The sequence below is a fragment of the Phoca vitulina genome, unplaced genomic scaffold (assembly GCF_004348235.1).
Source record: "Phoca vitulina isolate PV1807 unplaced genomic scaffold, GSC_HSeal_1.0 scaffold52, whole genome shotgun sequence".
Classification (NCBI taxonomy): Eukaryota; Metazoa; Chordata; class Mammalia; order Carnivora; family Phocidae; genus Phoca; species Phoca vitulina.
This window is the reverse complement of record NW_022589755.1, coordinates 6,593,300-6,620,908: the sequence shown is the minus strand read 5'-3', so window position 1 is coordinate 6,620,908 and position 27,609 is coordinate 6,593,300. Positions and strand designations below refer to the sequence as shown.

General features: G+C 53.7%; 3 protein-coding genes and 5 non-coding genes across 8 annotated transcripts; all 8 read left to right on the top strand.

Annotated features, from left to right (window-relative positions):
* Positions 1 to 3,577: 3,577 nt before the first annotated feature.
* On the top strand, positions 3,578 to 11,918 carry FLT3LG (fms related receptor tyrosine kinase 3 ligand). The gene is given in 9 exon segments (XM_032388371.1): positions 3,578 to 3,648; positions 3,877 to 3,943; positions 5,034 to 5,144; positions 5,651 to 5,704; positions 5,888 to 6,031; positions 6,449 to 6,587; positions 9,928 to 10,004; positions 10,006 to 10,110; positions 11,692 to 11,918. Coding segments are annotated over 9 exon segments (978 nt in total). The 3' UTR covers positions 11,902 to 11,918.
* A 1,006-nt stretch (positions 11,919 to 12,924) lies between these two features.
* RPL13A (ribosomal protein L13a) lies at positions 12,925 to 16,620 on the top strand. Its single transcript, XM_032388333.1, has 8 exons — positions 12,925 to 12,986; positions 14,557 to 14,629; positions 15,018 to 15,083; positions 15,282 to 15,383; positions 15,571 to 15,656; positions 15,830 to 15,889; positions 16,180 to 16,302; positions 16,505 to 16,620. The coding sequence occupies exons 1-8, from the start codon at positions 12,972 to 12,974 to the stop codon at positions 16,589 to 16,591; spliced, it is 612 nt and encodes a 203-aa protein (XP_032244224.1). The 5' UTR covers positions 12,925 to 12,971; the 3' UTR covers positions 16,592 to 16,620.
* On the top strand, positions 14,676 to 14,758 carry LOC116622514. Its single transcript, XR_004297580.1, has one exon. It is a non-coding gene; the product is annotated as a small nucleolar RNA Z195/SNORD33/SNORD32 family (small nucleolar RNA).
* On the top strand, positions 15,416 to 15,500 carry LOC116622513. The gene has a single exon (XR_004297579.1). It is a non-coding gene; the product is annotated as a small nucleolar RNA Z195/SNORD33/SNORD32 family (small nucleolar RNA).
* LOC116622515 lies at positions 15,692 to 15,762 on the top strand. The gene has a single exon (XR_004297581.1). It is a non-coding gene; the product is annotated as a small nucleolar RNA SNORD34 (small nucleolar RNA).
* On the top strand, positions 15,948 to 16,034 carry LOC116622516. The gene has a single exon (XR_004297582.1). It is a non-coding gene; the product is annotated as a small nucleolar RNA SNORD35 (small nucleolar RNA).
* Positions 16,621 to 22,099: 5,479 nt separating the features above from the next.
* On the top strand, positions 22,100 to 24,458 carry RPS11 (ribosomal protein S11). The gene is made up of 5 exons (XM_032388282.1): positions 22,100 to 22,309; positions 23,015 to 23,146; positions 23,340 to 23,415; positions 23,723 to 23,852; positions 24,273 to 24,458. The coding sequence occupies exons 1-5, from the start codon at positions 22,295 to 22,297 to the stop codon at positions 24,394 to 24,396; spliced, it is 477 nt and encodes a 158-aa protein (XP_032244173.1). The 5' UTR covers positions 22,100 to 22,294; the 3' UTR covers positions 24,397 to 24,458.
* On the top strand, positions 23,529 to 23,614 carry LOC116622517. Its single transcript, XR_004297583.1, has one exon. It is a non-coding gene; the product is annotated as a small nucleolar RNA SNORD35 (small nucleolar RNA).
* Positions 24,459 to 27,609: the final 3,151 nt, after the last annotated feature.

Below are 27,609 nucleotides of genomic sequence, written 5' to 3'. Positions count from 1 at the left end.
GGGACAGATTGAAAACAAGTGAATAATCGAGAAACATCTGTTCAGCGGGACAAGGGAGCTAAACCAGGCTGAACAGGAAGTGAGGCAAAGAGGGCAGGGAGCAGAGATGGATGTTATAACAGGATGGGTGAGGTTTTGCTGCGGTAACAACCCCCAAACTTCTGTGGTTGGTAACCACAAAGTTCATTTCTTGCTCACACTACTTGTCCATCGGGGGTGGCAGGGGCCCTCTGTTCATCAGAGCCATGCAGGGACCTAGGCGGGTGGAGCCCTGATTCAACATGGCTTTTGCCATTAGAGATCCACTCCCTGCCCCATTAATCCTCACCCAGAAGTGACACTTGTCACTGTCACTCTCATTGGTCAAAGTGAGTCATGTGACCATGCCTGAGTCACACAAGGTGGGGTCCTGGACTCCTGCAGGGAAGGACTGCTAGTGGATGGGGTGGTCAAGAAAGAGATTCAGAGAGGGCGCCTGGGTGGCTCAGTTGGTTAAGCGACTGCCTTCGGCTCAGGTCATGATCCTGGAGTCCCTGGATCGAGTCCCGCATCGGGCTCCCTGCTCGGCAGGGAGCCTGCTTCTCCCTCTGACCCTCCCCCCCCTCATGTGCTCTCTCTCTCTCATTCTCTCTGTCTCAAATAAATAAAATCTTAAAAAAAAAAAAAGAAAGAGATTCAGAGAAGCACAAATGTGGAAGGGACCTTATATTTTCTCATTTACCACCTCAGCCCCCAGTTTGGAGTTGAAGAAATTGAGGCTTAGTGAGGATAAGGGGCTGGCCAAGCTCCCACAGTGACCCAGCCAGGGTCAGAAGCGACACTTGCCAGGCCTGATGCAACAAGATATATCCCCTGGGTCCTCTTGCGTGCCTGGCCCTGGCAGGGCACAGCTGGAAGCCCAAAGAAAGGTCAGACCCAGCATTGCAACAAGCCCCCAGCCTGTGCCAGGGAGACCCATAATCTGTGCAACTATGGAGGGGACACAGGACATTGGGGGACCCAGAGGAGGCCTCGTGCCAGGCTGGATTTGGAGCTGAGGATTGAGGATCTTATCAAGGGTTTTGGTGGGGGGGAAAGGGAGGAGATAAAGAGAAAGTGGGCTGGGGGGAGCAGAAGGGCTGGAAATTTGTCCTAAGGGCAATAGGGAGCCACAGAAGGTGTGTGAGCAGAGAGGTAGGCTCAGCTCTGGCTAGAAGACAGATAAAAGCTAAGGTGGCATGTACTATAATAACAGAGGAAGCTCAGGGCACTCGGGGCACCCAGAGATGGCACCCTACCCAACCTGAGTGTGTATGTGTGAGGGAGGGAAAGAGGGGTGGTGGCTACCTTCCCAAGGACGGTGCCATGGGTATTGAGGATTTTTTCCAGCTTTATTAAGGTATGATTGACAAGTAAAGATTATACATATTTTAGATGTACAACATGATTTTTAAGTGTACAAAACGTGATGACTTAATACACCTATACATTGTAAAATAGTTACCATAATCAAGTTAATGAACACATCCATCCCTTCACAGTTACCTTTTTGTGCGTGATGAGAACACTTAAGATCCACTCTCTTAGCTCAATCAAACTGGAAACAAAATTCAGATATATCCAAAAGCAAAACAAAGACAAACTTCTAGGAAACTTCATATATACAATACAGTATTGATTTTTTTTGTTTTGTTTAGAGAAATTTTTTTTTTGAGAGAGAGGGAGGGAGGGAGCAGGGGCAGAGGGAGACGGAGAGAGAATCCCAAGCAGGCTCCACACCCAGTGCAGAGCCCCACGCAGGGCTCAATCCCAAGACCCTGAGATCATGACCTGAGCCGAAATCAAGAGTTGGATGCTTAACCAACTGAGCCACACAGGCGCCCCAATACAGTATTGTTATTTATAGTCACCATGCTATACATTGGATCCTCAGAACTTACTTTGTGCTTTTTGACCAACATCTCCCCATTTCTCCTACACACACACACACACACACACACACACACACACGTCCCAGCTCCTGGCAACCACCGTTCTACTCTCTGGTTCTGTGAATTGACTTTTTTAGATTCCACTTATAATGATACCCTACGATATTCATCTTTCTCTGTCTGGCTTTTCACTTAACATCACATCCTCCAGATGTATCCATATCGTTGCAAACAGCAGGATTTCCTTCTTGTTATGGCTGAATGGTATTCTATTGTGTGTGTACACCACATTTTCTTTTTCCATTCACCCATCCAGCAGCGGACACTTAAGTCTGATCTTGCTACTGTGAATAAGGCTGCAGTGAGCAAAGAGATACCTCTTTGAGAGACTGATTTCATTTCCTTGGGACAAATATCCAGAAGTGGGATTGCTGCATCATATGGTAGTTCTATTATTTTATATTATGTTTTTTGATGAAACTTCATACCATTTTCCATAGTGGCTGCACCAGGTTACATTCCCACCAGCAGACGCTTAACCGACTGAGCCACCCAGGCACCCCAACACTTCAGTCTCTTTGATGATGGCCATCTTAACTGGTGTGAGGTGATATCTCATTGTGGTTGTGATTTGCATCTCCCTGATGATGAGTGAGTGCACTGAATCTTGAAGGACCATGAGGATCTGATGTGGCTGGAGAGCATCCCAGGCAGAGGGGACAGCATGTGCAAAGGCCCAGAGGTAGGAAACAGCCTGGCGGGAACTTAGTGGTTTGAATGGTCACCCAGCCCCCAAAAGATACATCCCCGTCCTCACCCCTGGAACCTATGAATGTGGTGACCTTATTTGGAAAAACAGTCCTTGCAGATATAATAAAGTTAAGGATCTCGAGCTAAGATCATCCTGGATTATCCAAGTGGGCCCTACATCTAATGACAAGTGTCGTAAGAGACACCCAGAGGAGAGACGCTTCTAGAGAAGAAGGCCAGGTGAAGACAGAGTCAGGGATGGAGTTATGCAGATACAAGCCAAGGACCCTTGGAGCCCCCCCCAGAAGTTACGCTTAGCCCACACATCCAAGGTGGAGGTGAGGAGGCTGTGTTGGAAGGAGCAGTCTCCAAGGCAGGGGCAGAACAGCCGCAGGGGTAGGGAGGTCTGTGCGCGTGGCTCGGGGTGGGGGCGCCCTCTGTTGGCTCCACACGCACCCCTCACCTGCCCTTCCCTCCCCCCCCCCCCCCCCCCCGCCCCGGCCCCCTTCTGTCTCTCCCTTTCCAGGTCCCATTCCACTCCGTCCAGTGCTCGGCGCTCCTCCTTCTGGCGCCTCTGTCCATCTCGGACCGGCCTTCCCCATTCAAGGCGAGGATAAAGTCCCCAAGCTGGCCTCCTCCTTGCCCTGTGGGCATTGCTTCCGGCTGGAGGCACCTCCCCCTTCGTCGTGTGTCCCGGCTTCGACCCAGCTCGGGGCTCTGGGGGCGCGAGTCCCGCGGAGGCGCCCTCAGCGGCGTGAGCCGCCACCTGCCACCACCAGGTGGCGCCCCTTGCCTCAGCCAGATCCACCCCAGCTCACTGTCGCCCCCCAAAATTTCCTTTCGCTTTCGATCTCTGGCTGTCACCCGGCCTGGCCCCTTCCACGCCCAGCCGGGGCAAGCCTGGTGCGTGAGGAGAAATGGACTCCGGGTCCCCGAGGGGCGGGGCTGGGGTCCCCCTCCTGGCTGAGGGAGGAGGGATGGGGTTCAGGTTGCTGGGTCCCTGGCCTGGGGAGGGTTCCGGGGACCGGACGTCGGGGTTCTTAGAAGGGGAGATGAGTTTTCACCGTAACCGGGGCTCACGCAGGAAGCCCGAGGGAGTAGGAGGCGGAAACTTAGCCACATCAAGGAGCCAAGGGAGGGGTGGGGAGGTAAAGGGGCGGGTGAGGAAGGGGCTGGGGTCTGAGGGTCTGAGACTCCTTCTTCTGTCCCTTCCAAGATCTGGCCATAGGCATGAGGGGCCTCCGGCCGAGATGATAGTGCTGGCGCCAGCCTGGAGCCCAACTGTGCGTATACCTGGGGGACAAGTCGGGGGAAATGCAGAGCAGTACCAAGATGGGTAGAGCTGAGAGAGCAGATGGACAGAGGTGGGGGACAGGGACAGGGGTAAGGGAGAGATGGACAGGGGTGGGGGACTTGCACAAGGTAGGGGAACATGCACAGAACATATACAGGAGTGAGGACATGGACAGGAGTGGGGGACAAGGGCAGGGGTAGGGGACATGGACAGGAGTGGGGACATGGGCAGGAGTGAGGGACATGGGCAGGAGTGAGGACATTGGCAAGAGTGAGGGACATGGGCAGGGGTGGAAGACATGGACAGAGGTGGGGGACATGGACAGAGGTAGGGGATATGAGCAGGGAGGGGTGGGGACATGGGCAGGGGTGGGGGACATGGACAGGGGTGGGGGATATGGGCAGGGGTGAGGGACATGGGCAGAGGAGGGGGACACGGGCAGGGGTGGGGGACATGGACGGGTGGGGGACATGGACAGAGGAGGAGGACACGGACAGGGGTTGGGGACAGGGGCAGGGGTGGGGGACGTGGGCAGAGGAGGGGGACATGGGCAGGGGTGGGGGACATGGGCAGGGGTGGAGGACAGGGGCAGGGGTGAGAGATGTGGGCAGAGGAGGGGGACATGGGCGGGGTGGGGGACAGGGGCAGGGGTGGGGCACAGGGGCAGGGGTGAGGGACGTGGGCAGAGGAGGGGACATGGGCAGGGGTGGGGGCCATGGACAGGGGTGGGGATGTGGGCAGGGGTGGGGTACAAACGGGGAAGGCAGGACCCAGGTTGAGGCAGAAACAGGAGGGAGGAACAGAGAGGGACAGCCCACAGCCGAGGTGAGCAGGAGCCGAGCCTTGGGCGCAGCTGGGAAATGGGGAGAGCAGCCAGAAAGGGCAGCAGAGAGGAAACCAGGGAAGGCCGGTCCCGGATGGACACAGGAGCCAGGAGGAGGGCTGAGCCCTGGGCCAGAGGGAGTGCGACCTGGAAAGGGAGAAAGGGGCGAGAGACGGGTGGGGGCTGGGGGGGCCCAGGGGAGGGGTGCTCATGGAGCCAACAGAGGGCGCCCCCCCACCCTGTGTCGCGCCCACAGACCTCCCTGCTGCTCTTGCTGCTGCTCAGCCCGGGCCTCCGCGGGACCCCCGACTGCTCCTTCAGTCACAGCCCCGTCTCCTCCACCTTTGCGCTCACCATCCGCAAGCTGGTGAGGGCCCTGTCCCTTCCTCCCCGGGGCGCCTTTCTGAGGCCCAGGTTCTGTCACTGGGGCTGAGCCACCCTGTCGAGGTGTCCTTCTTTGGGGCTCTCTGTCCCCCTCTCTCTGGGTCCCTGTGCCCCTCTCTCTGGGTCCCTGTCCCCCTCTCTCTGGGTCCCTATCCTCCCTCTCTGGGTCACTGTCTCCCACTCTCTGGCTCGCTATCCCCCTCTCTCTGGGTCCCTGTCCCCCTCTCTCTGGGTCCCTCTCCCCCTCTCTCTGGGTCCCTGTCCTCCCTCTCTGGCTCGCTCTCTCCCTCTCTCTGGCTCACTGTCCCCCTCTCTCTGGCTCGCTGTCCCCCTCTCTCTGGGTCCCTGTCCCCCTCTCTCTGGGTTCCTGTCCCCCTCTCTCTGGCTCGCTGTCCCCCTCTCTCTGGGTCCCTCTCCCCCGCCCTCTGGATCTCCATAGTTCTGTTTCCTCCTGTCTTGGGCCAGGCCTGACCCTGTTTTCTCCCGCAGTCTGATTACCTGCTTCAGGACTACCCAGTCACTGTCGCCTCCAACCTGCAGGACGTGAGTCACAGATGGGAGGGGCTGGGGCAGAGGTGGGAAGGACAGACCACCCCTCAGGGGACCAGTTGGCTGACCTGCCCCCTCCTCCCCCGGGGATGCAGGGCTCCCGGCCCCAGCCCCTCACCCTTCCAGCCCCCAGCCCCCTCTGCTGGCCGCCCCCCCAGCTTGGGTTGTCCCTCCCAGGACGAGCTCTGCGGAGCCTTCTGGCGCCTGGTCCTGGCCCAGCGCTGGATGGAACGGCTCAAAGCTGTGGCCGGGTCCCAGATGCAAATCCTGCTGGAGGCTGTCAACACGGAGATACACTTTGTCACCTTATGTGCCTTCCAGGTCAGCCCTGAACTTGGGGGACAAGCTAGGGGAGCGAGTTGCCTTCCTAGGGATTGGAAGCCAAGCTCTGCTAGGCCTTGCTGGAGATTTCTTTTGACTAGCAACCCAAGGGAGGTGGAGCTGGAACCCCGGTCCTCCTGGGGACCCCCTTGCTGAAAAGAGCACTTCTCTAGGCACTGAAGGAGGGCGGGGATCCTGGGCCCAGTGCACCGACTCTGAGTTTATTTCTCAGGCCCTGTTGCTGGGCGCTGCAGAGGGGTTCTCTCCCCTAGCCACCCGGGGGGCAGGGGTCCAAACTCTCTCTCTGTGACCCAGGCCTCACGGGGCCCTGGTAGGCGTTGCCAGGCAGGGAAGGCCCTTGGCCTGAGCAGACTGTGGGGGTGATACCCTGGTGACATCTCCCTCCCCTGCCCCCAGCCCCTCCCCAGCTGTCTTCGCTTCGTCCAGACCAACATCTCCCACCTCCTGCAGGACACCTCCAAGCAGCTGACGGCCTTGAAGCCCTGGATCACCCGCAGGAATTTCTCTGGGTGCCTGCAGCTGCAGTGTCAGCCGGGTAACGGCCCCCAGCGCCCCTCAGCAGCCCCCCACCACCTCTCCCATCCCACAGCCCCTCACCCCCTCTGCCCAGGCCAGCCCAGACCCCACCCTGCTCCCACTGGCTGTGTGACTTTGGGCGTGTTCCCCCAAGTTCAGTCCTCTATCTGGGCCTCAGTTTACCCATCTCTGACAAGGGAACAATAATCCCTGCCTGTTTCTCCAAGGCAGCCCTGTCCGAAAGAAATACAATGACAGTCACATATGTAAGGGCAAATTCTCCAGTACCAAGATTTTTGAAATTTTGTTTTTTTTTTTTTAGTGAATTCACTTTTTTTTCCGGAATTTTCACATTCGTTATTTTTGTAGCAAATGATTGGTGGTTTTGTTTTTAAAACGTTGTCTTTTGGAATAGTTTTAGATTCAAAGGAGGGTACAAAGAAATTGTATGGGGGGGAGGTCCTGGACACCCTTTACCCAGCCTCCCCAGCCCCAGGGTTGCATTTTGCTTCCCGTTACTGACAGCACGATAGCAATACGAGAGGGGTCCAGTCCGTGCGTATAATCCACAGGGTTTATTCCCATTTTACGAGTCGCGTGCTTGCTCGTTTCCTAGTGCTGGCCATTTTCACACTCGCATGGCCTTCTCCCTCTGTGCATGCCTCCATGTCCAGATTTCCCCTCTTTACAAGGACACCTGTCATGTGGGATGGGGGGCCCACCCTGATGACCTCATTTTAACTTGATTCTCTGTGTAACCCTATTTCCAAATAAGGTCGCATTCCAAGGTGGGGGGGTGGTTAGGATTCCCGTGTATGAATTTTGAGGGACGCAATTTGCTCCATAAAAGTGTATGTGTCTTTGCAATTTTTTCACCTGTGTGGCTTCTTGTGATCCCCGCCACAATCAAACTACTTAGCTTGACCCCCTTCTAATAATTCCCATCCTTAGCCCCTGGCAACCATGAATCTGTTCTTTATAATGACGTTAATGGACTTCATAATTTTAAAGTTATTCTTAATAACTCATCATTGAGATCGCAAATTTAATTTAACCGAATGTCTCCAAAGGAGTACTGTTTGAACACATACCCAATACTGTATTTTAGATTTAATATTATTATTATTTTTTTTAATGCAATCCTATCCCTAACATGGGGCTCGAACTCACGACCCCGAGTTCAAGAGTTGCATGCTACACAGACCGAGCCAGCCAGGCACCCCCATGCTGTATTTTTTTTTACGATTATTTATTTATTTATTTATTTGACAGAGAAAGAAACAGCGAGAGAGGGAACACAAGCAGGGGGAGTGGGAGAGGGAGAAGCAGGCTTCCCACCGAACAGGGAAACCACCGTGGGACTTGATCCCAGGACCCTGGGATCATGACCCGAGCTGAAGGCAGACGCCTACTGACTGAGGCACCCAGGTGCCCTATTTTTATTATTTTTTTAAGATTTATTTATTTATTTGAGAGAGAGAGAGAGTGCCCACACAAGCGGGAAGGGGCAGGGGGAGAGGGAGAGAGAGAATCTCAAGCAGACTCGGTGCTCAGCCCAGAGCCCCACTCGGGGCTCAATCTCACGCCCCAAGACCTAAGCCCAAACCAAGAGTGGGATGCTCAGCTGGCTGAGCCACCCAGGTGGACCCCTGGTACTGTATTTTTAAAAATTAGTGAGATATTTTACATCCGTTTGTCCTCTAAGTCTCTGGGAACCAGTGTGTATTTAACACTGAAAGCACATGGGAATTCAGACTCACCAGAGACCACGTGTCAATAGCCCCACGGGGCAAAAGGCTGCAGGATTGAACACAGCTCTAAAGGATCAATGAGAAATAACGTAATCAGAATATGATGAGAGACTATGCCCTGTGAAAACTTGATTTTTTCAGCATATTAAGGTTTACTTTGGGGCACCTGGGTGGCTCAGTCAGTTGGGCGTCTGCCTTCGGCTCAGGTCATGATCCCAGGGTCCTGGGATCAAGTCCCACAGTGGTCTCCTTGCTCCACGGGGAGCCTGCTTCTCCCTCTCCTGGTCCTCCATTCATGCTCTCTCTTTCTACAATAAGTAAATAAAAAAAAAAAAAAGGTTTACTTTGTGGCCAAGTACATTGCCAGTTTTGTAACTGACCCTGTCTTAGGAGGAAAAGAAAAAAATAGGTTAATTTTCTTGGCAGGATCAGGGTTGAATCTGTGTGTACATATTCTCCCCACCTTACTAGGGTATCATTTGGAGGCTTTCTGTCCTTGTATTTGTTACCAGATCTGTCGAGTTCTTTTTTTTTTTTATTTTTAGTAATCTCTACACCCAGTGTGGGGCTCAAACTCACGATCCTGAGATGAAGAATCGCACGCTCTACCGACTGAGCCAGCCAGGCACCCCTGAGAGGGATATTTAAAAACCACCCCCTCTAATTTTCTCACTTTCTCCCCACACCTCTGATCATTTTGCCCTCTGTATTAAGCTTCATTGGTCATTTGTACTTACATTTATGACTCTTCGTTCATTTGACCGCATTTTATTAGCTACTTCCTGGGTGCTTGGCATTGTCGACACAGCTCAGAACAAGATCCAAGTGCTTGCACATGTGGGGCTGACATGCTAATTGAGGCGACAGACAATAAACGGGAGCAAATAATTAACAGGAAAATATCTGAGGGTAATGAGCCCCATGCAGGCAAATTACAACAGGGTGATGGAATCATGGTGTGAGGTGGGTGGCTGGAGAGGTACTGAGAGTTGGGAACAAGAGAACAGCCTGTGCAAAGGCCCTGAGGCAGAAGCCTGTTTAAGGAACAGTGAAGAGACACATGTGCCGGGAGTCCAGCAAGCGAGGGGAAAAGAGAGCAGCTGGGTGAGGGTATAGAGGGAACAAAATTGGGGGGGATCTTGGACTATTTTTTTATTTGTCAATTTGTCATTTGGTCAAATATTTAATGTATGAAATTGAGCTATTATAATATTATTTAACTAGTGCTAAGTAGTAGGTTCGGCCAATAAAAAAGAGAAGGTCCGTGGTGCCCACAGGGAGCTCACAGCCCGCGGGAGGAAAAAGAAGAATAAACAAATCGATATAGAAGCACTAGAAATCTATGTGTCCAATTGTAATAGAAAATGCAAACTGACCAGGTGCCATGCTGTTCTAAGAACTTCCTGTGTGGTCACTCATTTAATTTTTGTGACCACCTTATGTGGCAGGTATAATGAATATCCCCATTTTACAGATGAGAAGACTGAGGTACAGAGAGGTGGGCAGCCCACCTGAGGTCACACAGCCAGCACCGGGCCTGCTTTTGTTTCCTTCCCTTCTCTGGCCCAGCCCTTCTCCTCGGTCACCCAGCCTCCTCTCTCCCCTCAGACTCTTCCACGCTGCTGCCCCCAAGGAGCCCCGGGGCCTTGGAGGCCACAGCCCTGCCGGCCCCCCCAGGCCCCTCTGCTGCTCCTCGTGCTGCTGCTGCCCGTGGGTCTCCTGCTGATGTCCGCTGCCGGGTGCCTGCACTGGCGAAGGAGGGGGTGGAGGACGCCCTACCCTGGGGAGCAGGTGAGGCTGCAGGTGGACAGAGGGCATGGGGAGGTCTGCGGGGGTGGCGCTGACCCTGTGGCGACCACAGGTGACCTGCACCTCCAGTCTCCAGGACGGGCTGCCCCTGTGGCTTGTGGAGCTTGGCGAATCCTTCACCAGGCTGAGAACCCTGGACTTTGTTGGGAAGGGGGTGGAGGGGGGCTGGGGTCATGAGGGGGGACAGACTGGAGGCTGGGTGAGGGTCCAGGGAGAGAAGACAAGGCCTGAGTCAGGGCCAGGACCAGCACCATGGGGACAGGGAGGAGGGGACAGGCAGAGTCAGGGGTCAGGGATCAAGAAGGACAGGGCTGGAGATTGACAGGCTCGGGCAGGTGGCACAGATGACCCTGGGTCTGGCCCAGTGGGAAATCTGGGGGAGCAGGGAGATTAGGGAAAGAGGGTGAGCTCACTGGGGACCTAGGGGGCGTGAGGGGCCCCAGGGGAGATATTTGGCTGCAGGAGTCTGCAAGCCAGGAGAGAACCCTCCTGAAGTGGGCGGAGAGGACCACGTTTGCAAAGCCCTCTGGGTGTGAAAAAGCTCTGGGTGTTCCAGTAACTCTTGTGAGCGAGCCTGGGGTGGGTGTGAGTGTGGGTGTGAAAAATCTAGGCCTCAAACACCAAGCAAGGGAGCTGGGACTTCCTGCCCAGGGCAGCAGGGAGCCCGGGGAGGTGAGTGATGGAAGAAAGGAGGCAGGAGGCAGGTGGGCCCAGGAGGGAGGAAGCTGGGGAGGCCTTAGTGGGTTCTTGATGGGCCCAGAGGGTTCTTCTTTTTTTTTTTTTTAAAGATTTTATTTATTCATTTGAAACACAGAGATACAGAGAGAGAGCATGAGCAGGGAGAGAGGCAGAGGGAGAAGGAGAAGCAGGCTCCCCGCTGAGCCAGGAATCCGATGTGGGGCCCGATCCCAGAACCCTGGGATCATGACCTGGGCCAAAGGCAGATGCTTAACCATCTGAGCCACCCAGGCGCCCTGAGAGAGAGAACCTTAAGCAGGGTCCACACCCAGTGGGACGAGATCCCCCGACCCTGAGATCATGACCTGAGCCAAAATTAAGAGTTGGACACTTAACCGACTGAGCCACCCAGGCGTTCCCCAGGATCAGTTTCTAAGTTTAAATGATTTTTCATTTCAGCACTTGTTTTCTGTACAGGAATTTTTATTACAATTTTTTTGGAAAAGGTAATCTGTTGGGAAGTTTTCCTCGCATCCTTGCTCCTGTTCACTCTGCTTTCCTGCTCTCCTAATAAGCACACTAGCAGTTTAAGTTTAAATTAGGTAAAATGTAAAACTCAGCTCCTCGGTTGCCCTGGGCGCATTTGGAGTACTCCGTATTCCCACGTGGCTGCTCTGTGGCTCTGTGGGAGAGCACAGGTGTCATGGTTTCCATCTTTGCAGAGATGGACAGTGATGCCCTAACACATAGCGGGCACTCATTGGAAATGGAATTGTTTTCAGTACTTAGTCTGTGCAGAGAGCTGAGCTTGGTGCTCTCCTCTCCTCTATCCGTGGATCCCCAGACGCCCAGTGAGACAGACACATCTATCGTCTCATTTTACAGAGGACACTGAGGCCCAGCGAGACGAGTCACCTGCCAGAGGACACAGAGCTGGGCCTCGGAGGAAGTCAGCTAGAGACTGGTCCCTTCCTCGACGGCGCTGCCCTGCTCACTCTCTCCCCAGGATGGAGGCAAGGCCAGGCCCCAACGCCAGCCCCAGCCCCACCCATCCCCCTCTGTACAAAGTCCTTGTCCCCAGGAAATTGTATATAAATCACCCTTTTCTACCAGCTCGGGCCCGGCTGTCTGTAGATGGGACAGGGTGCGGGCGGGGCATTTGGGTGTGAGTCCTGGTTTTTCAGTTAATGCGATGTTTCATCCGGTACCGGTTTTCTGAGACCTCCCGGGGCCCAGAGCCAGTGCGCGGCAGTGCTGGGACCCAGACCGCGTCAGAACCCGCCCTGGTCGGGGCCCCTGATCTATGGGGGAGAAGACACGGGACCCAGGGCGCCTCAGTTCAGCAGGACACACGTTCTACCGGCAGCAGTACAGGCACTCCCGGAGCCCGGGCGGGGGTGGGGGGCTTGGATACCTGACCCAGCCTGAGATCCCGGGAGGCGCTCGGGAGGAAAGGACTCTTGAGCCGAAAAGCCCTGGGGCTGTGACAGGCCAGATTTTTGAAGGTGGGGCTGGAGGGGAGGACATCCGAGGCAAGGGACGCAGCCGAAGCGAAGGCCTAGAAGCCATCTGGAAGTCATTCCCTCACACACTCTTGGATCTCATAGGGAAAACTACTTCCGCCTGTTTTACAGATGGGGACACTGAGGCCCAGACAAGGCCGCGGGTTCGGCCAGGTCACAAGGAGGCAGCACAGGCACCGGAATCCTTTAAGCCCAGACTGAGCGCTTGACAGAGAGCCCACTTGCCCCCTGCGGGCCACCACGTGCCCTGCAGCCGGCTGTCGCTTTAGCGAGTGACGGCTCTTCCCCCCACCGCAGACACCCTGGGAACCCCTAAGAGGGAGATTAGCAGCCCCTCAAAAATATGGCGGCCCAGGCTGGCCAGCCCCGCCCCAGCAGAGCCGCTTCCTACCCCACGTGATCTCTCGCCCCGCACAGCAATGGCTGCCTAAGAGCCGATGGGAAAGGTTGGACCCGGATTGGACAGTCAGAAGACGACCCGCCTTCCAGCGGGGCCCCTCTGCGCACGCGCAAGACACTTGGGCCAATGAAAAGACGGGAAGCTGCCCGCACAGCCCATGCGGCGTCACTTCCTCCGCCCCTGTTTCAAGGGATAAGAAACCCTGCGCCGAACCTTCCTCCTTTCCCAGGCGGCTGTCGAAGATGGCGGAGGGGCAGGTGCGGGCTCCGCGCGGGCCGGGGAGGCGTGGGGCTGGGTGGCTTGCAGGCCGGAACGAGGTTGGGCCCTCTTTCCCCTCGTAGGTGTGTTGTGAAGCCAAAACTCGATAATTGAGCAAAATGAGAAGGTTTGGGCCTAAAAGGAGTGTGCAACGGGGGAATAGGAGATAACTGGGACGGTTTTTTGGCCTGGGGCTGACTAAAATGGGGCAGGATCCCTTCCTTAGGGGCGATTATGGCGGCTCCCAGCACGGGGAGAGTTACTTTAAAATTAGGCCTCGTTTGCCTTTGTCTCGGCCGGGCTTTGGCCGAATCGGGCCTGTGTGTTCCTAGCGACGGGGAAGCGCGCGGAAAACGCCTGGGCTGCCTCGGGGCGATGGGAAACCGAGGACTGGCCAAAATGGAGGGCGCTCCCGCCGTACCCAAGGCGCGCGTCGCTTCACCCTCGTGGGAGTGCTCATCCGTGTCCTGCAGCTCTGGCCCCTTTGGTAGGAGGTCTTACGCAGTGGGGAGCGTTCCCGCCTACAGGACATCCAGGAACGAATTGCTCTTACCTTGTTCTTTGGGGTGACGGATACTTTAAAGGCCAGAGGACTGATAAAAGGCTCCCGTAACCACCTGGGGGCCCTCGAGGGACACAGCAGAAGCTTAGCTCCGAGTCCCCGGATTCCTCCTCTAATTTCTTGTATGTAAAGGAGGGGATGGCTCGGGAAAGGGTGTCCGTGTGAATAGGAAAGGAAAAAGCACGGTCGTGGAGTCCGGAAGCTGGTAGAGTTCGTGGAACACGTGTTTTCTGCATTTACTCTGTGCGTGACGCAGTTTGCTTTATATTTGGTGTCATTCGGTGAACTACCATAATATTCCTGAGGCAGATACTGTTATCCTCATCTTCCAGGTGAGGAAGCTGGAGAGTTTTAGCCAAAGTCACATTGTCAGGAAGTCTGGCTTTAGATTCTGTACCCTTCTGCCTTCCAACAATCACAAGTATATAACGAGCACTCGGTAAGAGTGGGGACTTGACTGGTGGTGAAGAAGCTGAGGATTTGGTTTTGAGCGGTTCAGCCAGGGATGCAGAGCTAAATTCAGCATAAGCCACCGCACAGGCTCCTGACTGCTCCGCAGAGCCTCACCCACTCTGAATCTGTTTCCTTTATTAATCATTTTATGCCGGAAACTTTTACCCTTGAGAGTATTTGGTCTGTTGGGATTCCACAACTTTTGTATCAGGGATTATAAATTCTAACTGGATCAATGGATAGTCTTGCCAGCCTTTGTTCAAATCCCAGCTCATCCTCTCACCCTTGAATGTAATCGGGGCTTAAGAATTCTGGCCCTTAAGGCAGTGAGATGTGAGGAAAGGCCTTTGTAGTATTCCTTGCACCGAAACAGCCATTTGCTTTCTTGGCCACATCTTTACAGTGGACCTTGGGTCTTAGTTTCCAGGCCTGCTAATGAATAGGAGGCACTCTGGGGGATACGGTGAAAGAAACGAGTAAAAAAGCACGGGTTGCTTAGGGTGGGGAGTCAAAGCTGAGGGTGTGTCTAAGCCTTTTCACTTTATTTCCACCAGGTCCTGGTGCTCGATGGCCGAGGCCATCTCCTCGGCCGCCTGGCGGCCATCGTGGCCAAACAGGTGCTTCTGGGTAAGTCTGCTCTGCCCACAGCTCCCCTGCGTGTGATTCCCAGCCAGCGGTCAGTGATGAGCAACACTCACCATCTTTCGTTTGAGTCTCACGACCGTGAGATAACCCCATGCACCGCTCTGAGACCTTCCAGCTTCTCCCTCTCCTGGGGTCTGGGGCTCCGAGATGGAAAATCCTTTCCTGTCGGGCTGTTAATTTAAGCACAAATCCAGCTCTGCTGGGGCCTTGGCTTTCTTGTGCATTGTGGTCAGCTCCACCCAGGGGAAGGAACCCTGTTTCCAATCCTCAGCAGTAACCGGGCAGCTGGGTAATGGCCAGTTTGTAGGTAGAGCCCTTGGGTGGCTTCGTAGCCTTTGTCCTTGTTTGCCTCACTTTTCTTTTCCTCTAGGCCGGAAGGTTGTAGTTGTGCGCTGTGAGGGCATCAACATTTCTGGCAATTTCTACAGGAACAAGTGTAAGTTAGGATCTGGGAGAAGACCTGGAGAGGGTGGACCTGGGGATTGGCAGCCTTCGTTGGCTCCAGAAGTGAGCCTACTAGTGGTGGGAAGTGCTCATTTGCGTTCCCTAACAGGCCCTTGCGAGTATGGATGTGTGTGTTGAAGAAGTTAGCATGTGGCTGGGGTCTGAGGCCTCGCACCCTCTCTCTCCCCAGTGAAGTACCTGGCCTTCCTCCGCAAGCGCATGAACACCAACCCATCCCGTGGCCCGTACCACTTCCGAGCACCCAGCCGCATCTTTTGGCGGACAGTGCGAGGTGAGCTGGGCCTGAGGACGGCAGGTGGATGGGTGGCCAGTGATGAGGACTTCTCCCACTTGTGTTCGAGTTCCCCGACCATGAGATGACTCCACATGCACTACCATCTGAGGCCGACAGTGTGCCTCGGGGGGTGCGGGGTCCCCGTGAGCCTCGCGGAGCAAGCCTGCTGTCCCTCCACCCACAGGCATGCTGCCGCACAAGACCAAGCGAGGCCAGGCTGCCCTGGACCGGCTCAAGGTGTTCGATGGGATCCCGCCGCCCTACGACAAGGTGAGCTCGAGGGCCGTCTGCGCAGCATTTGGGTCTGGCGTCCGTGATGTTGCAGTTGTACCTACATTGTTTGACCCTCATGAGAACAGCACTGGCTGAGACGCTGTTCAGCCAGCCTTCTCCCCTGCCGTCCCTTACTCCAGGGCTCTTAAGCCCCTCTTCTTCTCTAACAGAAAAAGCGGATGGTGGTTCCTGCTGCCCTCAAGGTGGTGCGCCTGAAGCCTACACGGAAGGTAAGTTCCGGGTTTCACTGAGTCGTCTCACTAGGGGGCGAGCTTGAGGCCCGAGACTGGCAGATGATGGTTCTTTCTCACGATGGTCTGCGGATGCCACTGTGGGCAGTGCCGAAAATGCCATTGGCTCAGCTGATGCCAGCACGAGCAGGGAGCCCCCGGGGTGGCTGTGTCTTTAGCTTAGGCCTGCTGGGGAAAGTTGGGTCACCTAGGACAGCTTGTCTGCTCCCTGTCCCACAGCCACCCTGGCTCCGCTTGCTTAGGACTTCTTTCTTCTCCTTCCCCCGCAGTTTGCTTACCTGGGGCGCCTGGCTCATGAGGTTGGTTGGAAGTACCAGGCAGTAACAGCCACCCTGGAGGAGAAGAGAAAGGAGAAGGCCAAAATCCATTACCGGAAGAAGAAGCAGCTCATGGTGAGGACGGCCTGGAACCCAAGGGCACCACACTCCTGGGCAGGGCCTTGCGGGTGAACTTTCTGGACACAGTGGTCTTTGTTTGGTCCCGGAGGCCTCTATTTGAGGCCCACCTTGGGACGGGGAGTAGAATTGGGTTCCTGGGATGATGAAGGTTCTGGGTAGCAGCCATTGACCACCATCTGTCCTCTTCACCCCACAGAGGCTACGGAAACAGGCCGAAAAGAACGTGGAGAAGAAAATTGATAAATACACAGAGGTCCTCAAGACCCATGGACTCCTGGTCTGAGCCCAATAAAATTGACTGTTTATTCCTCATGCTTGGCCTGGCCTGCCCTTCCTCCATCGCCGCCCTAGGATATGGGGGACCCCCGGGGGCCGCTGTCTGGAGCCACAGGCAGCCTGGGACTTAAAATGCTGGGAACACAGAAAGGGCTTTAGTCACTGCTGTTAATTAAGAAAGGCCTTCTTAAAAGGTTAAACTCTAAGAACTTTGAGGCATAATTGCCTGTGACCTACTCATTTCTGAGAGTTCTAAGAAATTGATAGTTGAAGCAACTATTTCACTGTTGGCAAGAGATCTGGAGAATGGAGGGGAGCCCTGTGTCGTGAATGGGGTGTGCTTGAACTTGCCGCAGGCTCGGGTGCTGTACTCTGCAGCTGTTAGGGGGTGAGGATGCTGGGGCCACGCCTGCTGTTACACGGGGCTAGTTCCAGATGCGTAGCCTGGGAAGTACAGCCCCGGGGTCTCAGGCACCGCCTTCGTGCCTTCCCTGTATTTTGTGATCCAAAACTAATAAATTATTTTTAAAGAAAGTTGGTGTCTTTGCAGTGTGTGCTGTGGAGGCAGGCCCTCGGCAAGCAAAGGGGGGCTTGAAAGAGAAGACTGGCCCTGCTCCAGTCGCTTTCCACAGCGGTTGGATTATAACCTGTCCTTCGTGGATGAGTTTTTACCTACCGCTCTCCAGGAATTTCCTTGAGAGTCCTGTATAGGTGTATTTCTCAAAACCATCATGGCCCAAGGTTGCTCAGTGGACCTACACTGTCTGATTCAGCTGCAAAGTATGGAATTGTCACCATCTTAAAACCAGTCCCATCATTGTGGGGTAGGTGGGCTATTTTGGTCTTTGCCACACCAGGAGTTCTGTGCTTTGTGTAAAGAAACAGACCGGAAATATTTTGCAGGTAGCATTAGGCACTGAGGGTGGAAATATGAAATGTAATGCTTCAGAAGAGGAAAGCTAGACTTTTTTTTAAGACTTTATTTTTTAGGGTGCCTGGGTGGCTCAGTTGGTTAGGCGAGTGCCTTCGGCTCAGGTCATGATCCTGGAGTCCCGGGATCGAGTCCCGCATCGGGCTCCCTGCTCAGCAGGGAGTCTGCTGCTCCCTCTGACCCTCCCCCCTCTCATGTGCTCTCTCTCCACTCATCCTCTCTCTCAAATAAATAAAATCTTTAAAAAAGAAAAAAAAGATTTTATTTTTTAAAGGTTTTATTTGACAGAGAGCGACAGCAGGAACACAAGCAGGGGGAGTGGGAGAGGGAGAAGCAGGCTTGCGGCTGAGCAGGGAGCCCAATGCGGGGCTCGATCCCAGACCCTGGGATCATGACCTGAGCCGAAGGCAGACGCTTAATGAGTGAGTCACCCAGGCGCCCCATTTTATTTATTTGACATACACAGCGAGACAGGGAACACAAGCAGGAACACCTAACAACTGAGCCACCCAGGCGCCCCTAGACTTCAGAGACGGGGAGAGGGTGGAGGGAGAATCATGGGCAGGCTTCGCGCCCAGCATGGCCTGAGGCAGAGCTCCATCTTGCGACCCTGAGCCAAAATTGAGTCTGAAGCTTACCTCCCTGAGCCACCCAGGCGCCCCTGAGACTTCTTAGATCTGGAAGGGTAAATGGAGCATTGAGCAGGTACCAAGCTCTTCACAATCACCTGTTAACGTGCTGCCTTCAGATTAGTGGGCAATAACACTTGTAAATTTCTATTTTTTCTTTTTAAAGATTTTATTTATTTGAGAGAGAGAGAGAGAAACAGCATGAGAGGGGAGAGGGTCAGAGGGAGAAGCAGGCTCCCCGCGGAGCAAGGAGCTCCATATGGGGCTCAATCCCAGTACTCTGGGATCATGACCTGAGCCGAAGGCTTAACCAACTGAGCCACCCAGGCGCCCAACACTTGGAAATTTCTAATTTAGAAGTTCAGTATTCAAATGCCTAACAGCGCAGAGAAAACTAGTTAAATGTGACACACATTTTATTATAATTCACAGGGCATTTTACTTTAATTTGGGGGGCAAATTACAACTCACATGTCCTGTCATTAATCTTCCCAAAATGGCAAAGATACCACAGTGACAAGTTTTCTCTGAGAATCATTTAAGAAATGGGTGGTATCTTTACCCCTCCTGGGGCTCCCCCTCACCACAGGAGCTGCCTCCAGAAGTGGCCAAAATTAAATACTAAGCTTAACAAAACTGCCTGTTAAAGCAATACAATATAGTCCCACCAAAAGCATGATCCCTTAAAAAGATAAATTTGGCTGTACAAACTTATAAAAACATCCCACTGCAAAAACAAGCCATGGACTGGGAGGAAATATTTGCAAATCCTACCTCTTTTGAACAACTTGTTTCCTGGGTATATTAACAAATACAAATACAAAAAAAAAAAAAAAAAAAAAAAACGGGCACCTGGTTGGCTCAGTAGTTAAGTGTCCACCTGTCTGCCTTTGGCTCAGGTCATGATCCTGGAATCTCAGGATCAAGCTCCTCACTGGGCTCTGTGCTCAGCGGGGAGTCTGCTTCTCCCAATGCCCCCCCCCCCACCCTGCCCATACCCATTCCTGTTCTCTTGTCTGTCTTTCAAATTAAAAAACAAAAACAAAAACAAAAAAAACCTCTCCAGGGTGCCTGGGTGGCTCAGTTGGTTAAGCGACTGCCTTCGGCTCAGGTCATGATCCTGGAGTCCTGGGATCAAGTCCCACATCGGGCTCCCTGCTCAGCGGGGAGTCTGCTTCTCCCTCTGACCCTCCCCCCTTCATGCTCTCTCTATCTCATTCTCTCTCTCAAATAAATAAATAAAATCTTTAAAAAAAAAAAAAAAAAAACCTCTCCAAACTCCATAATAAGGAAAATCAAGTAAAAAGTGTGCAAGAATTAGAGAAGTATTTCACCAAAGAAGATACACAAAGGCCAATAAGCACATGAGAAGGTGCTCAACATCGTTCACCATTAGACGATGCAACTGGAATCTCTGGGCATCCCCTTAATCCTTCCTGGAGGGCACACACGGAGGCTCAGAACCTCTGGGTCAGCAGCAGGAATATTTTCAAAGCTCCATCTTGCACCTTGCCCACAAAGCACCCTCCCATAGTGTGTGGGCATGCCTGGCCCATCTCCACCTTATCCTCTAGGAGTTCTAGCACCCTTTCCCGTCCTGGTCCATGGGTGGGGCCCAAGGGAGGGTCTAACTTTGCTAGGCATTGGGGTGCACATGGAAACGTGAGCTTCTCCAGGTCATTTGCATTTCTGTTGTGAAACCCTGGTAAGTATGTCTGAAATCCGGCAGAGGCCAGAAATATTCCCTCAAGTGTTCATCACTAGCGTTGGCTGGAGTTCATTATTGCCCACATCAAGGCTGTCTGATACTGCAGGGCAGAAAATCAATGTGGTAGGTTGTAACCAGCCTTAAAATGATCACGAAATTGAATAGAAACGAAAAGAAAAAAAAATCAGTGTATTGCAGGAAGGAAAGGAGAAAGTTAAGTTAGAAAGCAAGAGGACGGGGGCACCTGCCTGGCTCAGTTGGAAGAGCATGTGGCTCTTGATCTCAGGGTCATGAGTTCAAGCCCCACGTTGGGTATAGAGAGTACTTAAATAAATCAGTAAACTTAAAAAAAATAATAATAAAGCACGAGGAAGGGAGGGAAGAGGAGGAGAGAGACAGGTGTTTGGTCACGATGCGACTGTATTTCCTACTGTGGGTTGTGGTCATTAAAAGCTGTGGACCTAAATATCTCCAAACTGCCCCACCCCTTCACAGTAAAGCAATATATGTTTTTTTTGCTTTTCCCTTATCATCAAAATCTCACCAGCTGTTCTGAGCAATTTGCAAAATACTGAGCATTGTAAAAACCAGAGAGGAAATAACACCTAATCTCACCACCTGGAGATGCAAACCACCAGGGCGATGTCATGCATTTCCTTCCAGGCTTTTTTCTAAGTTGCTTTTGTACATAGCTTAGCACACATTGCAAATAACAACTATAGGGCCTGCCTTTTTTTTTTTTTTAAACTAAACATCATAAATCCTTATCAAGTTATTCAAAAACTCCAGAAGATTACTTATTTCTTCCAAAAATGAAGTTACTACAAGGTCAGTGGGGGGGAAGACATGGAAGGCCTTAAAAGAGAAAAATGAAAAGTCCTTCCCTCTTAACCCTACCCGCAAAGGGACTGAAGCAACTAAAACAATTAAAAATGTTTCATTCAGGGGAGCCTGGCTGGCTCAGTCACCAGAGCAAGAGACTCTTGATCTTGGGGTTGTAAGTTTGAGCCCCACAATAGGTGTAGAGTTTACTGACACAACAATAAAATGTTTCATTCACAATTCACAAAGCTAAAAAAAAAAAACTTTCACAAAGCTATTAAGTGTGAAAGAAATTTAAGCAATTAAACTTTCAAATTATTTTTTTGTAAGTTGGTAGCATTTACACTCTGAAGTTAGTACAATTTATTTTTTTTAATTTTATTTATTTATTTGACAGAGACACAGCGAGAGAGGGAACACAAGCAGGGGGAGTGGGAGAGGGAGAAGCAGGCTTCCCGCTGAGCAGGGAGCCTGATGCGGGGCTCGATCCCAGGACCCTGGGATCACGACCTGAGCCGAAGGCAGACGCTTAATGACTGAGCCACCCCGGCGCCCAAGTTAGTACAATTTAAAGACACCGTATACATATGCACAGCCTTGTCTATAGCAGCAATGTCCAAGAGAACTTTCTGTGTTGATAAAAATGCTCTGGGGGCGCCTGGGTGGCTCAGTCGGTTGGGCGTCTGCCTTCGGCTGGGGTCATGATCCCAGGGTCCTGGGATCAAGCCCCGCATTGGGCTCCCTCCTCCGCGGGAAGCCTGCTTCTCCCTCTCCCGCTGGCCCTGCTTGTGTTCCCTCTCTCGCTCTGTCTCTCTCTGTCAAATAAATAAATAAAATCTTAAAAATAAATAAATGAAATCTTTAAAAAAAAGAGTATCCAATGATAGACCTGCACCGTTCAATGTCGTAGACGTTAGTTCCACGTAGCTGTGTAAATTTAAATCTAATAACATGAAACAAAGTTAAAAATTCAGGTCCTCAGTCTCATATGCACTTGAAGTGCCAGCGGCCACAGAAAATCAGCCAAAGGGTTTTTTATTTTGCTTTTTTTTTGTTTGTTTTCACTAAACTATTGTCTGGGGATGAAACAGGGCATAAAGGACAACAAACTTCATTAAACTTGAAAAAAACTCATGGTCAAACCCGCCCCTCACAAAGATGGCGGCGCCGGTGGCTCATGCCCCTAAGACCTGGCTGGCCGCCCCGCAAAAAGATGGCCGCCACCACCACATCCCGTCTGAATTCTGCGGGAGCACAGCCACGCGGTCTCCACACCCCACGTGATCTTAGCCCCGCCGAAACAGGCCCGCCTCCCTATAACTCTCGCGATAACGTAGGCGAGCTCAAGGCTGGCCTCGCCTTCCCAACGTGAACTAGCGCACCCAGCGCATTCATGGCGTGACTTTTGCGAGACGGCGTCCGCCGCTTCCCCACTCCCTGCCCTTGATCCTGTGGGGCGTCCGTGCTGGGTTTGGGCCGCCCGTCAATCACAGTCGCGCCCGAGGCACCGCCCCAAACCGTGCTCCCGCCCCCTTTCGTCACTTCCTCCCTAGCCCCTGTGCCGTCGATAAGGAAACCCGGACGCCCTTCCGGCTTTCCTTTTTTGAGGCGGCCGGGAAGATGGCGGACATTCAGGTGCGGGCTCGGGGTTGGCGCGGATGCTGCGGGGCCCACCCTCGGCCTCAGGGGCGCGTCCGGGAGAGAAGGACTCCGCGCCCCAGTTCTGGGGTTAATGCCAGACGGCCTCGATTTCCCAGGCATTAATTCGGGGGCGCGTGTCTTTGAATTAATCTAGATTAGCGCCTTCTAAATCCCGGGGGCTCCCCGCGTGGGGTTTAGTGGAGGCTCAAGCCTTTTAGGAGTTATCTTCTTAAAACTTAATGGGGTGGTTTTCCGGAGGCCTTGGGTCATCGGGTTAATCCTGTGAGAACTGAGCCCTAAGGGCTAATCCGGGAAGCCCGTGGTTTGGGTATTTATTTCTGAAGTCGTATATATTATATAAGGAGAGAATCCTGGGTGGGTGTCCTTGTGGCTTGGAGAATAATCGTTGCTGAAAGGTGTCCACGCTGCTAGAGGAATGATTGTGTGTGCCTGGGTTTTAAGGAATGAGTTCTGCAGGTGATGGGAGGTGTTTTAGAGCATAAATGCTTAAGAAAACCCTGGTTCAGAGTTGAGTCTGAACTCAGAGACTCGGGGTGAGTGTTTTAGGTGGTAGTTATGGAGGCTTGGGAGGCTGCCGTTTGGGGAATAAATGCTGGAGAGGATGGGATCTGGGGTTTCTGGGAAGATTTGAAGGCCAGGTTGCCGGCTCCAGGCTCACCAGCTTCCTCCTCCTCCTAGACTGAGCGCGCCTACCAAAAGCAGCCAACCATCTTTCAAAATAAGAAGAGGGTCCTGCTTGGAGAAACTGGCAAGGAGAAGCTCCCGCGATACTACAAAAATATCGGTCTGGGCTTCAAGACGCCCAAGGAGGTATGGGGGCTACTCTCAGAAGGAAGGAGACCCCTGTCCCTGCACGTGTGCACACTCTGGAGTACCTCGGCCACATCTGACTGGCTCCTCCAGGGGCTGGTGGGAAATGTAGTTCGTGTCCCTGAGGCCACACCCCCTGATTATTTCAGGAAGTGCTTGTTCCAAGGCTCCCTCCTTTCTTTCCCTTTTTCAGGCCATTGAGGGCACCTACATTGACAAGAAATGCCCCTTTACTGGTAATGTCTCTATCCGAGGGCGGATTCTTTCTGGTGAGTGAGGGGGCTTGGGTTCAGATTTCTCGGTCTGAGGGATGATGGGCTGGGGAATGCTCAGAATTCCTGGGTGAGGAGGGGGTGGGCAGACTCCTGGTTCCAGGGGCACTGGCAGATGATGTCTTTTCACAATGGTCTTCAGATGCCCACCACGGGCACTGCTGAGAAAGCCACTTGGCACAGCTGATGTCAGCAGCAGGGCTTGGGATCCTTCCTTGGCAGCTCCCAATTCCCAGCATGCTCTGGGCTGCCCAAAGCCCCCCTTCCCCAGGGGGCTGACCTATGATCCATCCCCTCCCCCCAGGTGTGGTGACCAAGATGAAGATGCAGAGGACCATTGTCATCCGCCGAGATTACCTCCACTACATCCGAAAGTACAACCGCTTTGAGAAGCGCCACAAGAACATGTCCGTGCACCTGTCCCCCTGCTTCAGGTGAGCACGGTGGGCCTGCAGGTTCACAGGCAGAGGAGGGGGTGGCTGCCCCCGAGGCTGAGTGACATGGGGGACCTGGCCGGGGTTAACGGGGTGCCCTGGCTGCTGTGTGGGTAGTAAACTGTTGGAGACGGTGTGAGCAGACTGGTGGAACCAAGCACATGTTCTCAGGAGCCTCCAGTCTGTGTAAAGTGGAGAGGATCGATGGAGGTCTTCTGCCACAAGAGGCCCCTGAGAGGGTTGGAGTGTTCTCTGTCCACCTTGGACACAGTTTGTGGTCAATAAATAATGACCGGGGGCAGGTGGAACTGGAAACTGGAGCTTGGGTGGGGTTTGGTGGGGCCAAAGCTGAGAGGCCTCAGGCTCTAGTGGCCTGCATGGGACAGTCCAGCTCGTGACAGCACCTGCCCACGTCCACAGGGATGTCCAGATCGGCGACATCGTCACAGTGGGCGAGTGCCGGCCCTTGAGCAAGACTGTGCGTTTCAACGTGCTCAAAGTCACAAAGGCCGCTGGCACCAAGAAGCAGTTCCAGAAGTTCTGAGATGAGACATCTGTCCACACCCCTGAAGAAAATAAAGTTATTTTCCCAGTCAGGGGCCTGGCCCAGGGTATCTGCTCCTTTGCCAGAGGGATTGTTCCTGGGAATTGAATGGGGTTGATGCGAAAGATGGGGTTCTGTTTCATCCTCTGGACCCCCATGTAAGGGTGGGACTGGGAGCCACATCCCTCCTGTCCTCTCATCTTTGGGTGAAGATATGAACCTGTATTAAGATACTGCTCCCCTCTTTGGGTCTCCTTTTGGTCCATGTCACCTCTTGGTGTCAGAAAGTAAGCCCTTCTACCTGGCGTTGGGGCGTGCCCCCCACCCCCAGTCTCTGGGGAGGAAGTGAGTGAGGGTGTAGCGTCCTGCGTTCTCTCAACTCCGGTCTAGGCCCTCTGGCCTCCTTGGGAGGGGGAGGGTGAAGCAGCCACCTCTGGACCTGGCCGGGGGGGGGGGTGGGGGGGGAGGCAGGCGGGGGTGGATGGGCTTTCGGAGTCCTGTGCTGTCTGGGTCTGAACCACAGGGGACTTGACTTCAACCTGGGCTTTCCTTTCTCCCCTGACAGTGGAGGAGTGGGGCAGGGAAGCCAGGCAGCTACCCCCTCCAGCTCCAGGCCCCACTGCCCCTTCCTGAGCAAGCACCAGGCCCCTTTGCAGACGAGCAAACTCATCTGAGGGGGCAGGTTCTCCCCTCAGGGAGTAGCTGAGCTTCAGGTCTCACTCAGGTTCTAGAAACTTCCTTTGCCTGAAAATCCAAGGAAGTTGGCTTTGAAGGCACCTGTCATCTCAGGCCAAGCTGGAGCCAGCCTGGGACCCACCTCTGCAGCACCCGGTTGCAGGCTGCTCAGACGTGGGTTAGGAAGCCCCTGGAAGGGAGACTGATCAGGTCGGGGTGGCCTTGGGGGGAGGAGAGAAATGGGAACAGGGTCAGGGAAAGAGCTTTCTGACATGGCCAGACGGTGACCTGGACTGTCAGGGGAAAACGTGGGGAAGGGAGAGAGGTTGACCCTAACAGCGGAAGGCATTCTGTTAAAAATGGGGGGGAAAGGAGAGGGACCTTGAGGATCAGTTACAGAGATAAGGACAGAGGGCTCAGCTGGACTCTGAGCAAGGTCAGAGACCACAGGTAGTGACAGATTCAGATTCAGAACAAGACCAGACGGACCTTGAGCAGGAAATCAAGTTCAAGATGATAGAGTTGGGGGTCAGCAAAGCAGCAGGAAGCAGGACTTCTAGAATCTGGAGAGACCCTCACCCGACTTGCAGCAGGCGGAGATGGAGGCACCGAGGAGGGAGGTGCTGGGGTCACCTGCTTACTTCACCCCTCGGGGCCGGTGCTGCTGGGGTCCCCAGGTCCCTGCCCCCCATGCCTGTACCAGGGACCGAGGCAGCACTGGTACAAGGGTTGGGAGACAGGGCCGAGAGGAGAGAGGAGCTGTTGCCTTCAGGGGCGCTGCCTCTGGACCAGCTCCGTGCCTCCTTTTTACCCAGACCCAGTGAGGGCGGGGGTTCCTGCCAGAGGAAGTGGGGCCGCATCAAAGGGGGCAGGAAGGGGCAGGGACAGGTCAGAAGGGGGCACCGCCCTGGATTTCCAGCCTGCAAGCCCGCCCCACCCCGTGCTAGAGGGCAGGGACCATGCAGAAGGGGACCGGGACCCAGAAAGGGCTCTGAGGCTGCTCCCAGAGCCCCCCCCACCACAGGTGTTTCCGTTTGGGGTGGGGCTGCCCTGTTGACAACAGCAGCCCAGCTCCCCTGTTCCCTCCCAGCGGTCGCGTTAGGTTACCTAGTCACCGGTGGGGCATCTGCCTGGTGTGTGTTGGGGGACATGCCTGGTGGGTCAGGTGGCGAAGACCAAGGAGAGATGCCCTGGGGCCACACCACTTGTGCCTGGAGGGAGGTGACCACCGTGTCTATCCTTTTTAGAGTCAAGTGACAGCCAGAGAGCATTCCTAGGTCCGTCACAGCCTCAGCGCTTGCCCTCAGCCCTCCGCACCGCTCTTCCCTCCTGGCTCGGCCGGCCAGCACCCACCAGACCTGCTCCCTCCTCTGAGCCTTCGCACTGGCTGTGCCCACTGCCTGGAAGCTCTCAGCGCAGGTGTCCACCTGGCTCCCTCCTTCATTGCCTTCAGCTGTAATGCTCACCAGCCTCTTTCCATCTGACAAAACCTCCAGTCCTCCCAACCACCCCTCCTGGCTTTATTGCCCTACAGACAGGTGAAGCCCATTTCTTGTATATTTACATGTTTATTGTACAAATCCTGAGTGATACAGCATGTTTGTTTACCTTCTAGCCACCAGAATGTGAGCCCCAGCCCGTGGACAAGTTGTAAGCGTTCCATACGTGTTTAGTGGAGTAAACAGATCCAAGTTAAATCCTCGCATTCTCACAGGGCAGGCCTGAGCCCTGGGTCTCAAGGCCTGGAATAGCCAGAAGCAGGGACCATGAGCAGATGCCTCCAAGTGAAAGCATGATGACCACAGGCACTGTTCTGATTTCTAGCTCTGCTGCTCATTAGCAGGTCACCCCACCCCACCCCACCCCCGCCAACCGCAGAGCCTCAGGTTCCTAATCTGTAAAATGAGTTCTGGCCTCTCTCCCCCATTGGAGGATGAACTATGGTTACGTGTGTTAATGGAGTAGAACTAGTTCTAGTAAATGATACTTCTGATGGAAGTAATTTTTCCTGAGCCCATTAGAGAAAGGCCCTGAGGTAGCTTAGTGTGACAGGCCCTGGGTCCCTTCAGGAAGGCCCAAGGACAAGAGTCTTTGCCAGGGGGCCCCAGAGGTATTCGTTATAGGGTTGTGGAACCTGCATCTATTACAGCAAGCCCTGGTGGGCTGGCATGGGACCTTGAGTCTATTTTAGCATGCTTCTAGAATATTCTGTTGAATGCCTCTGTAGGAGGTCCCAGTGGCATTGCTTTTTTCTCAGGGAAATTAGCTGCAGGCACAGTTTCATAGCAGGGTCCTAGATGTATGTCAGCAGGGGTCAGGCCTATTACATGAAAACAGGGCAGCTCATGGTGGTATCACAATGTATCATGGCCCTGCACCACTGTGATCAGCAGACCTCTGGAATATTCTGATTCTGGCAATCATTGTTGCCTCCCCCGCGGTATTCTACTCTAGCAGGACTTCCAGCAGCAGGAACCTGAAATCATTTGACAGGTCCGGTCCGGAGGTCTGTGAGTAGAGTCTAAGGGAACTTGAATT

What these genes read in the sequence shown, in the direction of transcription:
- RPL13A (XM_032388333.1), top strand. An exon ending in CAATTTCTACAGGAACAAGT is followed by an intron (nt 15,084 to 15,281) that starts GTAAGTTAGGAT and finishes CTCTCTCCCCAG; the next exon opens with TGAAGTACCTGGCCTTCCTC. An exon ending in GGAAGAAGAAGCAGCTCATG is followed by an intron (nt 16,303 to 16,504) that starts GTGAGGACGGCC and finishes TTCACCCCACAG; the next exon opens with AGGCTACGGAAACAGGCCGA.
- RPS11 (XM_032388282.1), top strand. An exon ending in GCTTCAAGACGCCCAAGGAG is followed by an intron (nt 23,147 to 23,339) that starts GTATGGGGGCTA and finishes TCCCTTTTTCAG; the next exon opens with GCCATTGAGGGCACCTACAT. An exon ending in CACCTGTCCCCCTGCTTCAG is followed by an intron (nt 23,853 to 24,272) that starts GTGAGCACGGTG and finishes CCACGTCCACAG; the next exon opens with GGATGTCCAGATCGGCGACA.